At 41.6% G+C, this 18,756-nt stretch overlaps 1 protein-coding gene and 1 long non-coding RNA gene across 21 annotated transcripts in view; one reads left to right on the top strand and one right to left on the bottom strand.

The window, feature by feature from the left end:
* The window catches only part of GPHN (gephyrin), a 234,953-nt gene that overhangs the window by 205,954 nt on the left and 10,243 nt on the right, over positions 1 to 18,756 (top strand). For 11 of the 20 annotated variants that reach the window (XM_053385698.1, XM_053385609.1, XM_053385715.1 and 8 more), the window contains 3 exons: positions 1,759 to 1,817; positions 1,992 to 2,145; positions 3,150 to 3,271. In XM_053385698.1, coding sequence (XP_053241673.1) covers positions 1,759 to 1,817; positions 1,992 to 2,145; positions 3,150 to 3,271 — 335 coding nt within the window. Of the gene's footprint in view, positions 1 to 1,758; positions 1,818 to 1,991; positions 2,146 to 3,149; positions 3,272 to 18,583; positions 18,617 to 18,756 lie in introns of all 20 variants that reach the window. The other 9 variants (XM_053385637.1, XM_053385662.1, XM_053385629.1 and 6 more) reach the window with 1 other exon arrangement.
* Positions 521 to 18,756, bottom strand: part of LOC128412663 (uncharacterized) — a 64,835-nt gene continuing 46,599 nt past the window's right edge. Inside the window, exon 3 of the long non-coding RNA XR_008330132.1 lies at positions 521 to 1,304. This is a non-coding gene — a long non-coding RNA (uncharacterized LOC128412663). The remainder of the gene's footprint in view (positions 1,305 to 18,756) is intronic.

The following is an 18,756-nucleotide window of genomic DNA, read 5'->3' as shown; positions in this document are numbered from 1 at the left end:
GGGCTCTAGTTCCATCTGGCAGATGAAGACAGAAGAAAAACTAGGCAGCTCCCATTTCAGTTTCACAACTAAGGACTTCAGACAAATGGAGACACATTTTGCTCCTTTCATCCCACCCCTATGCTGGGCAAGAAAACAATGCCATCTGCATTGTCCAGATGGATACGCACCTGCATAGCAATGGTAGTTCACTCTACTGGGGAAGGAGCTGCCTCAGTGGCCTTCTTTACCCTTGCAGGGGTATGCGGGATGGATACCTGAGCTCCCAGCACTTTTATAAAGGTAAAGGTAAAGGTACCCCTGCCCGTACGGGCCAGTCTTGACAGACTCTAGGGTTGTGCGCCCATCTCACTCAAGAGGCCGGGGGCCAGCGCTGTCCGGAGACACTTCCGGGTCACGTGGCCAGTGTGACAAAGCTGCATCTGGCGAGCCAGCGCAGCACACGGAACGCCGTTTACCTTCCCGCTAGTAAGCGGTCCCTATTTATCTACTTGCACCCGGGAGTGCTTTCGAACAGCACATTTATAAGGCACTATAAAATGGATGTTTTCACCTAATCATAAGCAGCAGGCCCTCCCACAGTAATGGTGCATATTGTTGCAGTTAAGACCTACCATAATTGGGAACGCTTTTGTATATCCCAACAAAATGAAACTATGATGTCAATGGGGAAATGTGCAATGGGTACCTGAAGGATAGTTTTACATTGACCACATAGGGTCCACACCTTAGTATGGACTGCAACATGATGTTTTTACAGCCCAGTTGGCAGCAGCTCTTCTTAAATTCTAGTAAATTAGACTTAGGGAAGTAGGCAGCTAGGTTGTTTCCTTTAATGCATGTGTGTGACCTCGATGGCTGTTCAGGCTTGGGTAATCCACAAAACTGAAATGGGAGCTGCCGACTTCCCAAGAGTTTTATCCTACCATTGTCCAGCAGGTGGCGCAAGAGCTCCACCTGATGACCCTGTGATGTCAATGCAAAACTACCCTTTTGGTGTGTACTAGCTTTTTCCTTTATGTTTCATGATTACTGAGCTGGCATGTAAACTGTTATTAGATTCAATATTAGTTTTAATAAGTAAAGGTAAAGGATCCCTGGACAGTTAAATCCAGTCAAAGGCAACTGTGGGGTTGCGGTGCTCATCTCGCTTCAGGCCAAGGGAGCTGGCATTTGTCCACAGACAGCTTTCTGGGTCATGTGGCTAGCATGACGAAACTGCTTCTGGTGCAACGGGAACACTGTGACGGAAGCCAGAGTGCACAGAAATGCCATTTCAATACACCCCAGCTCTTCTTAATATTCTGAATCAAATAAAGAAGACACAATCGGAAATTAATCACTTTTTCCAGCACAATAGACTCAGAACTACAGTAGGATTTTAACATTCTCTAGAACACGTTTTTAAAACAATACAGGCAACCCCCCAGTTTACATGCGAGTCGCATTCTGGGTCACCGCTTGTGACGGTGGAGCGTGCATAAGCCTGTTACACCCCTGCCCCACTCCTGTTCCGCACCCTTTTCTGGCCACTTAGGGGTTGCTGTGATGCGTGCAGTCGCAGTCGTGCATAAATTGGACACACGTAACTCTGACATTGCCTGTATGTTTGAATTATATGAGCTTAAATCTGATATGAACAGAACGTTCTATAACATACCTTGAGTTTCATTCATACCCAATGAAGGCTGATAAGAGACAGTACCTTATTTAACTTTGTTTAACACATATGAAGAAAGCTTGTTTCTTTTATTGCAGGGCACCGAAGAACTTGAGGTGCGCATTCTGGTGCAGGCTCGACCAGGCCAAGATATCAGGTCAGTGAATTACGTGTTTTCACAACTGCATACTGCTTTTGAAAACTAAAACAGCTGTTTAATATGTTTCTAGCATAAATTGCTTTTGAAATTTTCTAAGTTTTATCAGCCCTACTTGGTGTTTGGTCAGATAACTTGAATCCATTTTTTTCCCCTTTTCTGATGCATTTCTAGACCTATAGGACATGACATTAAAAGAGGTGAATGTGTGCTGGCCAAGGGAACCCATATGGGTCCATCAGAGATAGGTCTCCTAGCAACTGTTGGAGTAACAGAAGTTGAAGTTAACAAGTTTCCAGTGGTTGCAGTAATGTCCACAGGGAATGAAGTAAGGAAAAATCTGCTAACCAAACTTCTACAAGCATGGCAGTTGTATTTTGACTAAAGCTGCCAGCACCTTTTTATGGACTGTTTCCAATGTTAATGATGATTTTCTGCCAAAAACTATTATTTTTGTGCCTGCTTTCACAGGAAGATTCTGTAAATGTGCTATATTTACTTTATACGCATGCACTTAATGCAAAAGTAAAAAATTAACCACTATTACCCAAATGTTTAAAACCAAAGATAAACTTAAATGGATTGCAAAATAAAGAGGTGGGACATTGGTTGAGAAAGAGACGCTGAGCAGGAAGAGATGTAATTCAGTGATCAATAGAAGAAATACTACAGCTATACACCTATGGTCAAAGGTGGAAATTCCCAACAAAAAGCAGAGGTTGGGTGCTAGAGATTTGAAGTAGAAGGAGACAAAGAGGAGTGGCTTCCAGAAGAATATTAAAATACAATGATTCATCCAGTATTAAAAGCTTCCCTAAACAGGGCTGTCTTCAGATGTCTTCTAAAAGTCTGATAGTTATTTATTTATTCGACATCTGATGGGAGGACGTTCCACAGGGCGGGCGCCACTACTGAGAAGGCCCTCTGCCTGGTTCCCTGTAACTTCACTTCTCGCAGTGAGGGAACCGCCAGAAGGCCCTCGGCACTGGACCTCAGTGTCCGGGCTGAACGATGGGGGTGGAGACGCTCCTTCAGATATACTGGGACGAGGCCATTTAGGGCTTTAAAGGTCAGCACGAACACTTTGAATTGTGCTCAGAAACATACTGGGAGCCAGTGTAGGTCTTTTAGGACCGGTGTTATGTGGTCTCGGCGGCCACTCCTAGTCACCAGTCTACCTGCCACGTTCTGGATTAGTTGTAGTCACCTTCAAAGGTAGCCCCATGTAGAGCGCATTGCAGTAGTCCAACATCAAAACATCTACAAACAGCTGTTTTATATTTTATTCACTGTGAAGGTGAATATTCAGGTATTTTGATTCTGGTTTTATAGCTATTGAATCCTGAAGATGACCTGCTACCAGGAAAGATTAGAGACAGTAATCGTTCAACTCTTCTAGCAACAATTCAAGAACATGGGTACCCAACAATCAACTTGGGGATTGTGGGAGATAAGTATGTACTGCATGTTTATAACTCTTTGACTTATTTTCCATACAGTGGTTATTTTAAAATATCTGACAATGTCGTATTTTGTCCTTGGAAGCAGAATTGATTTCCTGTAGAGAGAAATAACATTCCTCTCTGACTAGGGAGTTCATCAACTTGGAGCTTTAGCCTTTTGTGGGTTCAGACTTTTTCCTTACCACTATGGGTTTTCCAAACTAATTTCTTTTTAAGCAAGAGCAGAAAGTTCTTTCCATTGATTTAAAAAACACTACATTGCCACCCACCTCTCCCAGATGGTGAACGGGAATGTGCTTGACTTAATTGAACTGGGAGGCTAAGTTAGGTTCAAGCCTGTAAGGGATGGGGGGGTTACCTGTAAGTTGGGTAGGGGCATGCAGGCACAGGCACATCTAAGAGCAAAGGATGGGGTGGATTGGGATGACATAGATTCACTGGCACATGTGAGAGAGATGCAAAAATTTGTGAAGGGATATGCAGATGATCATCAGTAAAGTAGAGAGAATGTTGTTGTGTGATAGATTCACATAGAAATGTACTGAGAGATGGGGAAAGAGAAGCAGATTCATAGATATACCAGCTAGGACATGGGGAGAGCAGCAGGGTTCAAATCTTCAATGAAGTCAGATGGGTGACCTGACCGATCCCACAGGGTTGTTGTGAGGATAAAATGAGAAGGGGGAGAACCATGAATGCCACCTTGAGCTCCTTGGATGAAAGGTGAGATATATGTGTGGTGAATAAATAAATACAATTAATGAGACAGGGGGAAAGAAAAGATGAAGGAAAGAAAGAAAGAGTAAGAAAAGGCCAAAAAGTTGAAGTCCTAAGGATGTTAGAGAATGGCCATAGCCAGAAGCATACCTAGGGATTGGCAAAACTGCCCCCACCAGATGCACAGGCTGGGGGGGGGGAACACCCCATAAATCTGTGTCAAGTTTTCTGTGTAAGGTGATGAGTTTAGACAAGAGCTGGGAGCTGAGTGGCAGGAGAAATGGCAAGGTGATATGATGGTAGACCAATGAAGAATATGATGCAGTGTGTGTGATGATGCAGTGCTGCTGTCATGGCAAGATCAAACGTGAAATGTTTTTAAAATGTGTTTGTTTGTCGTTCCATTTATATCCCACCTTCTCCTAGGATCTCAAGGTGGGGCATGTAGTTCTCCTCCTCCCCATTTATGCTCAAATTCTGTGAAATAGGTTAGTCCAAGAACAGTGACTAGCCCAAGGTCAGTAAGCTTCATGGCTGAGAGAGAATTTGAACCTTGGTCTCCCACACTATAACCACTACACTAAGCCTATTCTAGGTAGAAAACAGAAAATGTAAACAGAAGTAAATTTTCATCAAGTTACAATCAGACCAATCATTTATATACAGTCACGGGGAAAAGAAAGTGCACCCTCTTTGAATTCTGTGGTTTTACATATCAGGACATAATAGCAATCATTTGTTCCTTAGCAGGTCTTAAAATTAGGTACCGTATTTTTCGCCCTATAGGACGCACTTTTTCCCCTCCAAAAATGAAGGGGAAATCTGTGTGCGTCCTATGGGGCGAATGCAGGCTTTCGCTGAAGCTTGGAGAGCGAGAGGAGTCGGTGTGCACCGACCCCTCTCGCTCTCCAGGCTTCAGGAAGCTATCAGCAAGCCTGGGGAGCCCGCGGGAGTTCCCACAGGGCTCCCTAGGCTGTGGATAGCAGCCTGCTGCCCGGAGCACGGGCCGCGCTGAAGCAGAGCGCCCCGTGCTTCAGGCAGCTATCCGCAGCCTCCTGCACGGAGCGCGGGACGCGCTGAAGCAGAGCGCCCCGCACTTTGGGCAGACGTCCCCAGCCTAGGGAGCCCTGCGGGAGTTCCGCAGCCTAGGGAGTTCCCCAGCCTAGGGAGCCCTGCAGATAGCAGCCCGCTGCACGGAGCGTGGGGCGCGCTGAAGCAGAGCGCCCCGCACTTCAGGCAGACATCCGCAGCCTTCTGCACGGACCGTGGGGCGTGCTGAGCGCCCGCGCTTCGAGCAGACAAGCTCGGGGGACAGTGGGGAGGCACAGCGCCGCCATCCCACTGGTCCTCAACCTGGTTTGGAGGCTGGCGCTGGGGAGAAGCGCACTTCTCCCCAGCGCCAGCCCCACAAGCTCGAGGGACAGCAGGGAGGCGCAGCGCCGCCATCCCGCTGTTGCCCGACCTGGTTTGGGGGGGGGGGAATAAAGGGGAAAAAATTCCTTTATTTCCCCCCCAAAAAAACTAGGTGCGTCCTATGGGCCGGTGCGCCCTATGGGACGAAAAATACGGTAAATGCAACCGCAGATGAACAACACCACATGACCCACTACACAGTGTCATGCTTTATTTTTAAAAAATAAAGATAAATCATGTGTGAAAAACTAAGTACAGTTGTACCTTTGTTGACAAACGCCTTGCGACTCAAACGTTTTGGCTCCCGAACGCTGCAAACCCAGAAGTGAGTGTTCCAGTTTGTGAACGTTCTTTTGAACCCGAACGTCCGTTTCAGCTGTCCGCATTGTATCTGGGGCCAATCAGAAGCCACGCCTTGGTTTGCGAATGTTTTGGAAGTTGAATGGACTTCTGGAACAGATTCTGTTCGTCAACCAAGGTATGACTGTACACCCTTACTGCTTCCATGGTAATTAAGAGGCTAAGTAGCAGGCAGGTGTTGCTAATAAAATGCCCTTGCTTAATTGATCATCAGCAAGTGTAGCCATCTCTATAAAAGCTGACGTTTTAACAGTTTGCTGGTCTGGTGCATTCAGATGTGTTTTAACACAATGCCAAGGAAATGACAACACAATGCTCTTAGAGAAGCAAGCGCTGCTGCTGCCCATGAAATTGGGAAGGGTTCTAAGGTCATCTCCAACCAATTTTAAGTCCATCATTCTACAGTGATAAAGATTATTCAAAAGTGGAAAACATTCAAGAAAGTTGCCAATTTTCTCAAGAGTTCAATGTTCATAGAAATTGGGGGGGGGGACATCTCAGGGGGAGTGGGCCAAAATTCCTCCACAACGATGTGGGAGACGGATAAAGTCCTACATAAAACAATTACTTCAAGTTATTGCTGCTAAAGGTAGTTCAACAAGCTATTGAATCAAAAGGTGTACTTGGTTTTTCACATATAGCGTTTCCATTTTGGCTTTATTTCTGTTAAATATCTCATGACACGGTGTAGTATGTCATGTGTTGTTCATCTAAGGTTGCATTTACCTAATTTTAAGACCTGCTAAGGAACAAAATGATTGTTATTATGTCTTAATATGTAAAACCACAGCATTCAAAGAGGGTGCACTTTCTTTTTCCCATGACTGTATTTACTTCATTAATTTTCCTTGTTGCATTTTTAAAAATTATTTGTATTTCATTTGTTTTGAAGTAAGCTTTCATTACAGAAAAGTCAGACCTGCATTGCAGCATCTTTAGTTGAAAAAGTACATGCCATTTTCAACATTACTTCTCAGGGAGCATCTGAAAATCTAGATGGATTTCTGAATACTTATTATAGATTTGTGTCTCCTGAACATAATCTGTCATTGTATACCTTTGTTTATTGCTTGTTTACATTTGAAAGTGTGTTCTCATCTGAGCTCTTAAACGCAATAGTTTCCACAGCTTGAGTTTTTCCTGATTATTTGGTCTGCTTTCAGTCAATAATGACTAATGAAAGAACAATCTGTCTAGACATGTCACTGAATATAAAATATGGCATTCCAACGTATTTCTTAATACTGAAATTCAAAGAAACCCTGTTTATTAGTTATGGCAGGTGATGATTCATCATATTTTTTTCACATGATAGTTAACTATATTTATACTAATTATTCAGTCTCCATAATGACCCACTTAGACATTAAGCTTTCCATTTGAAAAAAACACTATTGTTATTTATTTGTTTGTTTGTTTATTATATTCCAAGTGTTTCAAGAAAACTTCTGGTTTGGGGGATGACATCCAGGGACTATTCATAATATGGTTTTAAATCACTTTATTGGCTGACTTTCAGAAAGGTAGATAGGAATTAAACATGTGTCTCTCTTGGATACATGATGACCGTTGTCATCAGTGAGATAAACAGAGTGTTCTGACAAATCTATATTTGTATTTGTAATAGGATTATCATTGCCTAAGATTAAACAGTTTAAACAATTAGTATCAAACTAAAGGTGTCACCAATACAAGCACTACAAAATTATCTCTTATTTTTAGATATGCTGAATAAGTGATAAGTATTATACCCATAAGCCTTAAGTCTATAAGGCTACAATCCTAAAAAAGGCTTGGGAGTAAATAGCATTGAACATGGTGACATCTTTTGAAACTTCCTTGGGGGGCAGGCCTTAAGCAGCTCTTGGAATGTTAAGAGTTTATAACCAATAAAACATTATTATTATTATTATTATTATTATTATTATTATTATTATTATTATTATTATCCCAGCCTATCACTATAAATCTCTCTTATATGTTTGGTGAATAAGTTGGCACACATATAGTTGAATACATTTATCACAGACAAGGGTGATAAATCACCCTTATTTTTTTAAAAAAGATCAGCAATTGTTTCTAAGGCTGTGATCTTAAGCACACTTCTTGAATGAGCATCATTTGGGTTGGGCCATGAGTCCACAATTGTAGAATCCCTTATCTTCAAAATCAGATTATCCCATATCAACCACATCTTAGTATATTTATACCATTAAAATCATTAACTCCATTTTGAATGTTTTGTTATTGAAAATAAAATCTATTAAAAATAAATCTCTGTATCAAGACAGTGGCCCAGTTTCCATGTCAATCATGCTTAATAGTTGTTATGAAATGTACAGTTTGCACACTAGCCTGAAATTCTCACATGCAAGGAATCTTTTGACATTGAGACAAGCAGCTATTACATTAAGGTAATCTGTTAGGTGCTGGTTATAAATAAAAAAAGGATAGTTTTAGCAGTAAAATACGTAAAAGTCTTGTATTCTCCTTTAGTCTATTCTTTTTTATCATGAATATATGTCAGTCGCTAGACATTTGGAAATTCAAAATACAATATTCAATAAGTTATCTGCATGAAATACAAGCCGCCACTGTTTCCGGCTGTTTAGTGACTTCTGAGAGCATGACTAATGTACACAGGACACTAATTTTGTCTTTTTGCTTAACTTGACCTCTTTATATGGTGTAGTGTAATTACATTCAAAGCATTAAATTATTTTGGAGGATGGTTAACATGAAGCACTTCATTGTATCTGAAACAAGTGCTAGAAGCAAACAGTTGAAAGTGCTTATTTCAGAATGTGAAAACAGAAAATAATTTCAACTTTTATTATTTATTTGGAGTTTATCAATAAGAGTACTTCTGTATTGTTAAGGAACATATCAGGCATGTTAATTGTCCGTGCCACTGAAAGTAAACAGTTCCATCAAGAGCCACAAGCGTGAGATTCAACTAGCAGGCAGTCAACTGCCTCCCTAGCTTTCTCCATTAGTACAGTGGTACCTCGCAAGACAAATGCCTCGCAAGACGGAAAACTCGCAAGAAGAAAGAGTTTTCCGTTTTTCGAGGTGCTTCGCCAGACGAATTTCCCTATGGGCTTGCTTCGCAAGAAGAAAGCCCATAGGGAAATCTCCGGGGACCTCTTTTAAAATGCTGGCGGTCGGGAGCAAAGACTTTCGCCCACCGCCCGCCTTCAGAAGAGGTCCTGGACCTCTTCTGAAGGCCGGCGGGAGGCAAAAGTCTTTGCTCCCGACCGCCTGCCTTCCCGGGATAGCGGAGAAGCGCAGTGCGTTTCTCCGCTATCCCGGTCGGCTTTTGAAGGGAGGCGGGGGGGAGCAAAGACTTTCACTCACCGCCGGCCTTCAGAAGAGGTCCTGGACCTCTTCTGAAGGCCGGCGGGGGGCAAAAGTCTTTGCTCCCCCCCGCCTGCCTTCCCAGGATAGCGGAGAAGCGCGGCGCGTTTCTCCACTATCCCGACGGCTTTTGAAGGCAGGCGGGGGGGAGCAAAGACTTTTGCCCTCTGCCGGCCTTTAGACGAGGTCCTGGACCTCTTCTGAAGGCCGGCGGGGGGCAAAAGTCTTTGCTCCCCCCCCCGCCTGCCTTCCCGGGACAGCGGAGACTTCTCCGCTGTCCCGGGCAATCTTAAAATGCTGGCGGGCGGCAGCGAAGCCTTCACTGCTGCCCGCCAGCATTTTAAAATCGCCCTGGGACAGCGGAGGCTTCGCTGCCGCCCACCAGCATTTTAAAATCGCCCCGGGACAGTGGAGAAGTCTCTGCTGTCCCGGGGGCTTTTAAAATGCTGGGGGTCGGCAGCAAAGCCCTCCTGTCCCTGGAGCTTGCGGGGCGGGAGGTGGGGAGAAGGGCTTTTCTTCCCACCGCCAGCCTTCAGAACAGCCTTCTGATGGCTTGTGGTGGGAAGAAAAGCCCTTGTCCCCCCCCCCCCAGCCTTCAGAAGAGGTCGGGGGACAGACTGTCCCCGGACCTGGTCTGAAGGCGGTTTCCATAGGAACGCATTGATTGATTTTCAATGCATTCCTATGGGAAACCGTGCTTCGCAAGACAAAAAACTCGCAAGAAGAAAAAACTCGCGGAACGAATTAATTTCGTCTTGCGAGGTACCACTGTATATGCCTTTCTTAAGTTCACTGAGCCTGTATATCTGAATCACTTAAAATGATTGAGAGTTGTTCCCCCCAACAAACACACACCTCTTTCCTTATTAACCACAAACACCATATGCAGGCAACCACAGGACCCTTGGCTGCAAATGCTTCCTTCCCCTCACCTCTTGCTGCAAAATATCACGGCCCGATATCAGTATAAGGGCAGCAATCTTGGCTGCATCGGGGTCGCTAGGAAGTAGAGGCTTTAATGTCCTCACTGCCACAAGGAATCCCAGTGCAGTTTTGCATCTCCCAGACCTCTGTGTACCCCATGGCTCACCTGATAGGTTTTCTCACTCGCCTACATTACCTCCTCTCCTGAACCATAATCTCACCAGTTGCTTTCTGTTCCACGAACACTGGCTGGAGAGGGTGGAGGAATGACTTGTAGGGATCAAGAAGGGCCATCTTGGAGCTTGAGAGGGGAAAGCAGTAGGGAAGTGCGTAAAAAGCTTTGGGCTTGCACATTTCCTCCCCTCAAGCTCTCAGGTTTCCTCACATGGACCCTAGTTTGCAGTTGTCTGCTATGCCTCCCCCACCCTCCCCTAGATAAAGCAATGAAGCCAAGGAGGTCACATTTAGAATTTTCTTTTTATTGAAACTCTGAGGAAATGTAGTATTAAACTGTTATTATTAATTCCAATAGCTGGAGCAGCCCTGAATGCTTCTCTGTTTATTTTAAGGGGAAGAGCCATGACTCAAAGCAGTGCTGTGGCTCAATGATAGAGTGTTTGCTTTACATGCGGAAGATCTCAGGTTTAATCCGCAGAAGCTCCAAGCAGGCCTGGGAGAGACCCCCCAGTCTGAAACACTGGAGAGCTGCTGTCACTCAGTGTAGACAAAGTTAAGCTTTTGCAAGCTGTGAAATTGCTGAAGTGGCAGAAGCTGTTTAGAAACAGAACTCCTAATAATTTTAAAAAGTGAAGCAGGAAAAGCTTCAACATTCAGAATGCCACTTACAAGAAGAGAAAAGAGAGAGGCAAAAGGCGGGGAAGAGGTGGGATAAAGAAGGAGAACTTCAGGGTCCTTGCTTAGTGTGGATATTCTTAAGCAGATGATGACAGAACTAACAAAGTTTATTAACAGAAAAATAGAGGCTTTAGAGGAAAAAATAGATTAAAAATTGACAAGATTAAAAGGAGGAGTAAACGAAATGAGGAATGAAACTAAACGAGCGATGGTTGAAATGGGAAATGGGATCAGAAATGACATAGAGGATCTAGATGACAAAGGACTGAGAAATGAAACTATGGCAGGGCTGAGAGATGAAACTATGGCAAAGGTAGAAGGAGCATCGGATGAAATGGAAGAACCTACTATACAAGTGTATGGAGAAATGAAGCAACTAAATGATAAAGCTGAGATTTTGGAAAACAAAAATGAAGTTATATGGATAAGATAAGGCTGGAAAAAACGTAAATATGACAGGAAGTAGAAATGGGATACAGAACATAGTCCGGACCAATGGATATGGAATACTGCATCAATGTATGTTCACAGTGGAGAGACTCCTATGCCCTCAGAATGGGAAAGAGTTACCATTATTTAATATGGAGGCATGGTTGCTGCAATTGTTGGAGGCCAAGGTGATACTGTTAATTAGAGAAAAACTGACATTTATCAATATTAATTGGGAACCGGTTTTGGACATTTTGCATGAAAAGGAAGATGAACACGTGATATTTGGGTTTGAAGATTGGAAAAATACTAGATCATGGAAAATGGAATAGTTAGATGTTGTTGTGGAGTGAAAGTTTTGAATAATTCTTTTTATGTAACTGACAGAAGGAAAATCAGAAGCCCTTTTCTTTTCTCTTCTCTTTTCTCTATTCTTTCATTCTTTCTTCCCCCCCATTTAACTTGTTGTATCAAAAAAGTTTAATTAAAAAAAAATATGCATAAAAAATAACTCAGTATAAGGCAGCTTCCTATGTTTTTGTGATAAGAGCATCACTTCCTGTTCCTTGTAAGAGGGTGGGGGTGTTTTAGCATACAGCCCAAACAGATTACCCCTAAGGCAATAGAGCCCTCCAAGGAAAATGGTTGCCCACCATACTGAGTGTAGAATTCTAACTTTCATCTCCCATAATACTCGTTAAATCATTTTCTTTAATATTCCACTGCTACATAGCCTATAGATATAGATCTATAGAGTCTGTTTATTTAAAACCTTTATATATTGGCTTTATTCTAAAACACTCAAAGTAGTACGCCATTAAAAATAATAGCTTACACTGTAAGACACATAACAAAAGAAAAAGGAAAGGAATAGGCAAATACAGGCACCAATTCTTAATTATTAAGTCCCCTTCCCATTTTTAGATGGTGATTGGAAGTATTTTCTAAAAGTTATTCCCTGCTAAACTGGGGGCCAGGGGGCAGGGAATGACCTCTTCTGATGCAGCCTGGTAGATTGGCTGTGGATGGAGACAATGTTGGGAGCTGAGGAGTCAAATGTTGCCAATGGATGGGACTTCAGTTACCTTTTTCCTCTGATTGAGCCATTTGATGATACAGTTATGTAAATGATCACACAAATGAAATGTTAGTTGTTTTAGCCCTTCGGTGAGTATGAAACAGTGATGAGCATGGGCAACCCATCCCATTTAGCCACCTGAAGAAAACAGGAAGTTGCTGCCTCCAGCTCCACTCCTGTGCCGAAGCTGGAGTTCTGCTGCTACCACCACTTCTCATTTTTCTGGAGCTGGGGGTGAGGGCGGGAGCTCCAGCACTACCTATGATGCCTTCTGCCCCCCCCCACACACCACCCCATTGCCAGAGAGGTGAAGAAAGGCAGTTGCAGCAGCAAGAGCTCACTGCTTCTCCAGTGGCAGTGGCAGCCAGTAGGCACAGCAGTGGGGTATGCCATCTCAGGATCATGACACCTGATGCAATCGCCTTGGTGTGTCTAACGGTAACTCCAGCTCTGACAGTGAAATGCTTAATATTCATTACGTCTCCAAAAGACTTGAAGAAAAGGATGAAGATAGAAATGTGGGAGAGGTGATATTTGAACATCTGCCCTATTTGCTCTGAATTTTTCTCCTTGTGTTTGGAGTCCTTGTTTCTGTTCCTTCATTTTAGACTAAACTGATAGTAGCAACTGAGTTTTGATAAGCAAGTTAATTTTTCTTGATTTAGACACTGACCTTGGTTTGGTATTGTAGACTCCTAACATGTTCTCTGTAGGCCTCATGTGCACTATTACCATAGTGTAAAATGGCTAATTAAGGGGATCTCTTGCTCCAGGTTTGAGGCAAAATCTTCAAAGTGAAATTGGTTGATGTATTAAATTGTAAGAATCATTGCATTTTCAAATATTAATATAACAAATATGGGAAAAATGACTTGCAGTAATTGAGAGATTCAGCTGGGTAAAAAGATTAGTGGAGAAGAGAACACTGTATGAGTGATCCATGGAGTACATTATGATCTATAGAGAATTGAGTTGGAACAGGACTGTGATAATTCAGTCCCCAGTGCTGAATCCTGTCATGCCATATTGTTTAAATTTGACTTCATATTAACTGTATATTTCAGAGTGATGATATAATGAGAAGGCTAACAGAGATGGTTGCCAGTTTTAATGAACAAGTGACAGAAAAAAATTCATAAGGGATCAATAAAGCATAGTCTAGCAAAGAGAGGTATTAAAATGAAGGTCAAGTAAAACTCTACTGGAAATTCAGTTAAAACAGTCTCCTTAAATGCTCATTGGATTATTGGATGAGAACTTTTTAGGTGTTTCATTTTAATTGGTACCATTAAGATTGTAAACTTGTGCCTGGGCTACCTGACTGCTGGTAGAGAGTCAGGATTGAAATGACATCACTATATATGGAGAGAGAGAGGGAGATTTCTATATCACCCTTCACCAAAATGATCACAGGGCAGTTTGCAAAAAAATAAAAAATAAAGCAAAATACATAATGAACAAAAACATTAAAATCATTATCCTAAATTATATAAATAACATAGTTAGCAACAGCATAAAAATGACTTAGCCCATGTCTCTAAAAGTCTGACAAAAAAATGTTGACTATCTCCCATGCTGGCATACTGGACTCAGGTGGGATTAGCTCAAGGCAGTTGCCTCACCAGAACTTTCATAGGTGGTATTCCCAGAAGCAGCTTCAGTTTTAAGTTCCTGGCTGGGGCAAGACTCACTTCCATAGAGAGATTGTTTCAGAGACATGGAGCCACGCCTAAGAAGGTATTTCCATGCCCCCTCTACTATATGTCTCATTTAATGAAGGGATCACCAGGAGACCCCCTCCTGCTGATCTTAACGTGCAGGCAGATTGCTATGGGAGAAGGCATTCACTCAGATATTTGGGTCACAGGCCATTCACAGCTTTAAATGTCAACATAAACAGCTTGTATTGGATATGGATACTGGATATTGGATATTGACAACCAATGTACTGTAGACATTTGAGGATAGAAGCTATATGCTAATGGTTCACTGCTTCCACCAACACACTAGCTACTGTATTCTACTGTAGTTGCAACTTCCAGATTGTCTTCAAGGGCAATCCTACATAAAGTGCACCGCAGTAATCCATCCTAGAGGATACTAGATTATGGATAACTATAGCCACACTATACCTTTCCAGAGAAAGCCGTACTAGATTCTTTCAGACTGAAAGAACCTTGTGAACCTTTCTGAAAGTAGCACTCCTTTCCTACCTATGGATTTGCTCCACATAGAAAAACAGCATGTCATGGAGAAAGCTAGGTGAAAACCGTTTTGCCTCATATTTAATTTTCTACAGAAAGGAAATAATTTATTATAGAGGAGCATGCAATCATGTGAGCCCCCACCTATAGTCAAAAGTTATCCAGTCCAGAAACAGATTTTGCCATTTTAATGCAATTGGCCCTAATAAAATAATGTATGCAATCAAGATGTTCTGTACTGCTGATGAAGTTTTCCAAGCAGAGTTCTACCAAGTATTGAGCATTAATTTTTGGATTATTTTAATATCATTTATATAATCAGTTAGTAATCAATCTGTTCATTAAGTGATTTCTATCCCGTTAGTTTTAAAGTGGTGAAAAACAAGAGTGTCACTTCCAGAAGGACTCGTAAGACTTTTCCAATCTGAAATAATCTAATATTTCTGTGATGATGTCATTGTATCAGTTTGTTTTATATATATATATATATATATATATATATATATATATATATATATATCTGCTGCATAGTAATTTTGTCTACAGATTAAGGGTAGAACAATGGAGCAATTAGATGTTTGAGATGCTTCTTGGATTGGCAAAGGTAACAGAGATCATAACAGATTCAGAAGCATTTTAGGCACAGGCATGGCACAGTGAGCTCAGTACAGTCATACCTCAGGTTACAGACACTTCAGGTAGTGCGTTTTCAGGTTGCGCACCATGCCAAACCCGGAAGTACCGGAACAGGTTACTTCCGGGTTTTGGCACTCGCACATGCGCAGAAGCACTAAATTGCGCTTTGCACGTGCACAAAAGTGCCAAATTGCAACCCACGCATGCACAGACACGGCGCTGCGGGTTCCAAACAATGCAGGTTGCGAACGTGCCTCCCGCACGGATCACGTTCGCAACCCGAGCGTCCGCTATGCTTTGCTTCCTTATATCAATATGATGAAAGCAATGATTTCTAATTATCCAGAGAAAGCTTGGTTCTGTGCTTAATTGGCAACATGCATAGTTCCATAAAACACACATATTCCTTATAGAGCATATATTATTGTCAACAGTATCTTAAATAAAAAGATATAGAGCCTGATGTGTAAATCATTATCATTCTGCTCTTATCACAAGAATTGTATTCTGTTGAATAATCACTGGTGTTGCTCTGTGGAAATTGACAGTTTAAGGTGGCATAGGGGAGAGTTAACATTCTGTAGAATGACAACAAACGTGTAGTAGGCTTATCTGCACCGAATTATTTGATTCCAGGATAGTCATCATAGCACTTTCTCCTCAAGATAGCTGCATGTGAATAATACAAAATGATCCTAGACATAGGGTTGAGTCAAAGAGGAACCTGTATTCGCCTTCCCCTCCACCTGTTTTGGAATTTAGAAGAGAGCCTCTACCCTTCCACTGTTAGCTAACAGAGGAAGACAGAACTAGTTAGAAGGCTTCCACAAGTACTGTAGAAGAAGAAGAAGAGTTTGGATTTGATATCCCACTTTATCACTACTCAAAGGAGTCTCAAAGTGGCTAGCAATGTCCTTTTCCCTTCCTCCCCCACAACAAACACTCTGTGAGGCGAGTGAGGCTGAGGGACTTCAGAGAAGTGTGACTAGCCCAAGGTCACCCAGACGCAAAACCGGTTCACCAGATTACAAGTCCACCACTCTTAACCACTACACCACACTGTAGCTCACTCCTTGCTTTTTTCTGTACTCTCAGAAAGCAGCTGTGCATCACCTGGCAGCAACTGCTCTTCAATCTTTGGCAAATGCTGTTTCCAGAGTGAGGTACTGCTAGTGCCACCAAGGACAACAAAGGGTCAGTATGTGGCAGCTCCTCCATTTCTCCAGGAGGTCAGGGAAACACAAAGAGGTTTCAGTCTAGAAAACTGCTTCAGCCAACCCCTAGCCTGGCCTGGCTAATTTTCCTTCTGGAGAAGGCAAAGTGGGGTACATGTTTCCTTATAAAGGAAGTAATGTGTGAATATCTCTTAAGTTCTTCAGATAGGAAACATTTGAGCATAGATATGTTTTTTTATGAACTGCACGGGCAGGAATCATCTGTCAAGTCCTCTATGGGAACTTTTTAAAGACAATCCGAAAAACAACTTCCTCAAGTTAGCAGGTAATAAAATGTGTGATACTGTACAAGATTTCTTCACATGTTGTATTTTCAAGGGAATTTCTCCAGAGTAACAGTTGTCTTATTTCTCCAGAGTAACAGTTGTCTTATCTCCCAATGTGGAAGGCATGAGCAACCCTTGCCCATGAGGGAGGGAGATAAAGTTTAAATTGAGGGTTGCAATCTTAAAAGCACCATTAATTGCACTGAGGAAAATTTCAGTGATATGTTTGATTACTCTGGATTTTCCTTGGATGTTTGTAGTAGTTTTCACTCTACTGACAGGCAAAAACCTTTTAATTTAAAGAGACTTAGCCTGTTAGGCTTAAGTTGTTGTCTTTTCATTTGTATTTCTAATTTAATTATGGTTGGTATCCAACATTAGTCATACTCCAAGTAAAGTGTTGAAATGAATGGACAGGACTAACTTAGGCCCATTGATTTCATTAATTTTACTTTGCATAAAACTTAATTGGATGCATCCCTGTTTTTAACTAGTTGCTGTTATCTAACTTCATTCTCATTTTGTTTACTCATTTTTGGATTAGTGTGGGGGGTTTTAATTATGGATTTTACAATTAGCTCTCTTTGGCATTTTTAATCGAAAGATTGATTATAAAGATTATGAATAAGTATAACGATCCACAGGAATATTTTGTTTACCTATTGATACAATACATACACCTATCTTGTTATTTCTCCATGTTCCTGTTGGTGTTCCCAATATAGAGGTGTGGCATATGAGATGACTCGCAATTCTTAGTATTCCATATTGGCAGTGACAGTGCAAAAGGAAAGTTAGTGGGAGCTGTGTGAAAGAGTGTATTTTCTAGCAAGAACTTCATGAAGGACAGAAAATCACTGGATGAGGCACCATAGGCTAAAAACTCATTGGGAAAATACATTACATTGGAGCAAAGTTTAAAACCTTAAATCTGCAGTTGGCTATGCTGTGTTGTGTTCTGGTCTGTAACCATCTTTTTTACAACAAGCCTGATAAGCACAGTCAGATTAAAATTTATAAAATACTTTAAAGGTGTGCATTGCATTCCTGTCTTGTTTGTTTTTACAGTCATGTGAGACAGGTATATCCTGATCATAGCATGGCAATTGTAAATGCTATGCTGACTTATCAGATGCTCTTGTCCATTTTCCATCAATCCAAATCCAGCTTTTTGGTTGTGGTATGACAGATGAAGCAAGAGACAAAATTAATACCTGCTGGGTGCATATGAGCTTGCTAATTTGTCCTGTCTGCTAATGTGAGTAAAACATAACTGTTGTTTGCTTTGTATTAGCTGTATTATAAACCAAAGACTACCAAAAGTTGCATTAGCATTTGGTGTAAAATATATTATATAGACACATGTGGCAGATACATTTTAACGTGAAATTGCCAGAATATTTGGGAAAGAGTAGAAAAGTACATATTAGAAATTAACTCTCACAAAGATTATCTGAACCCTATATTAAGTGGGTTATAATATAACTTTTTAATATAATTTTTTTAAAATTAACTTTGTTTCTTCACATATGATAGCATATTTTTTATCAGATCATTATTCTTTACAAAAGGTTTTCACCAGTTAGCAACGTGTAGATTTTGAGGTGCTTCCAATTATTTTGACTCTCTATAAAACCAGTTACTAGCAGGTATGTAGTCAGAAACTTTGTGGCGCGGGGAGCTAAGGATACAGCAAGAGAATTGATGCAGAACAGCCAGAACCTAGGTACACATTGCCATATATGTTTACAAGTATCTAATTGTATTAAATATTTTAAAAAACAGTTTCAAATCTTTCAAAGTTTAAAAATATACCTTGTGCTTTTCAGTACCTTTGAACTCATTGGCCAGAACTCTGGAAGGTAGGAGCAGCTAGAATAGTTCCTGCATGCTTTTCCTTATATCTCTGCAAGTAAAGGGGCTAGACTAAAAACAAAAAAACCCACAACCTTGAATATATATGTAAAGGGGTCTGGAATTTCCCTAGTGAGGTCAGCTTCCC

This window comes from Podarcis raffonei, chromosome 1 (assembly GCF_027172205.1).
Source record: "Podarcis raffonei isolate rPodRaf1 chromosome 1, rPodRaf1.pri, whole genome shotgun sequence".
NCBI lineage: Eukaryota > Metazoa > Chordata > Lepidosauria > Squamata > Lacertidae > Podarcis > Podarcis raffonei.
The sequence above is the reverse complement of the archived record's forward strand: the minus strand, read 5'-3'. Positions and strand labels throughout refer to the sequence as shown.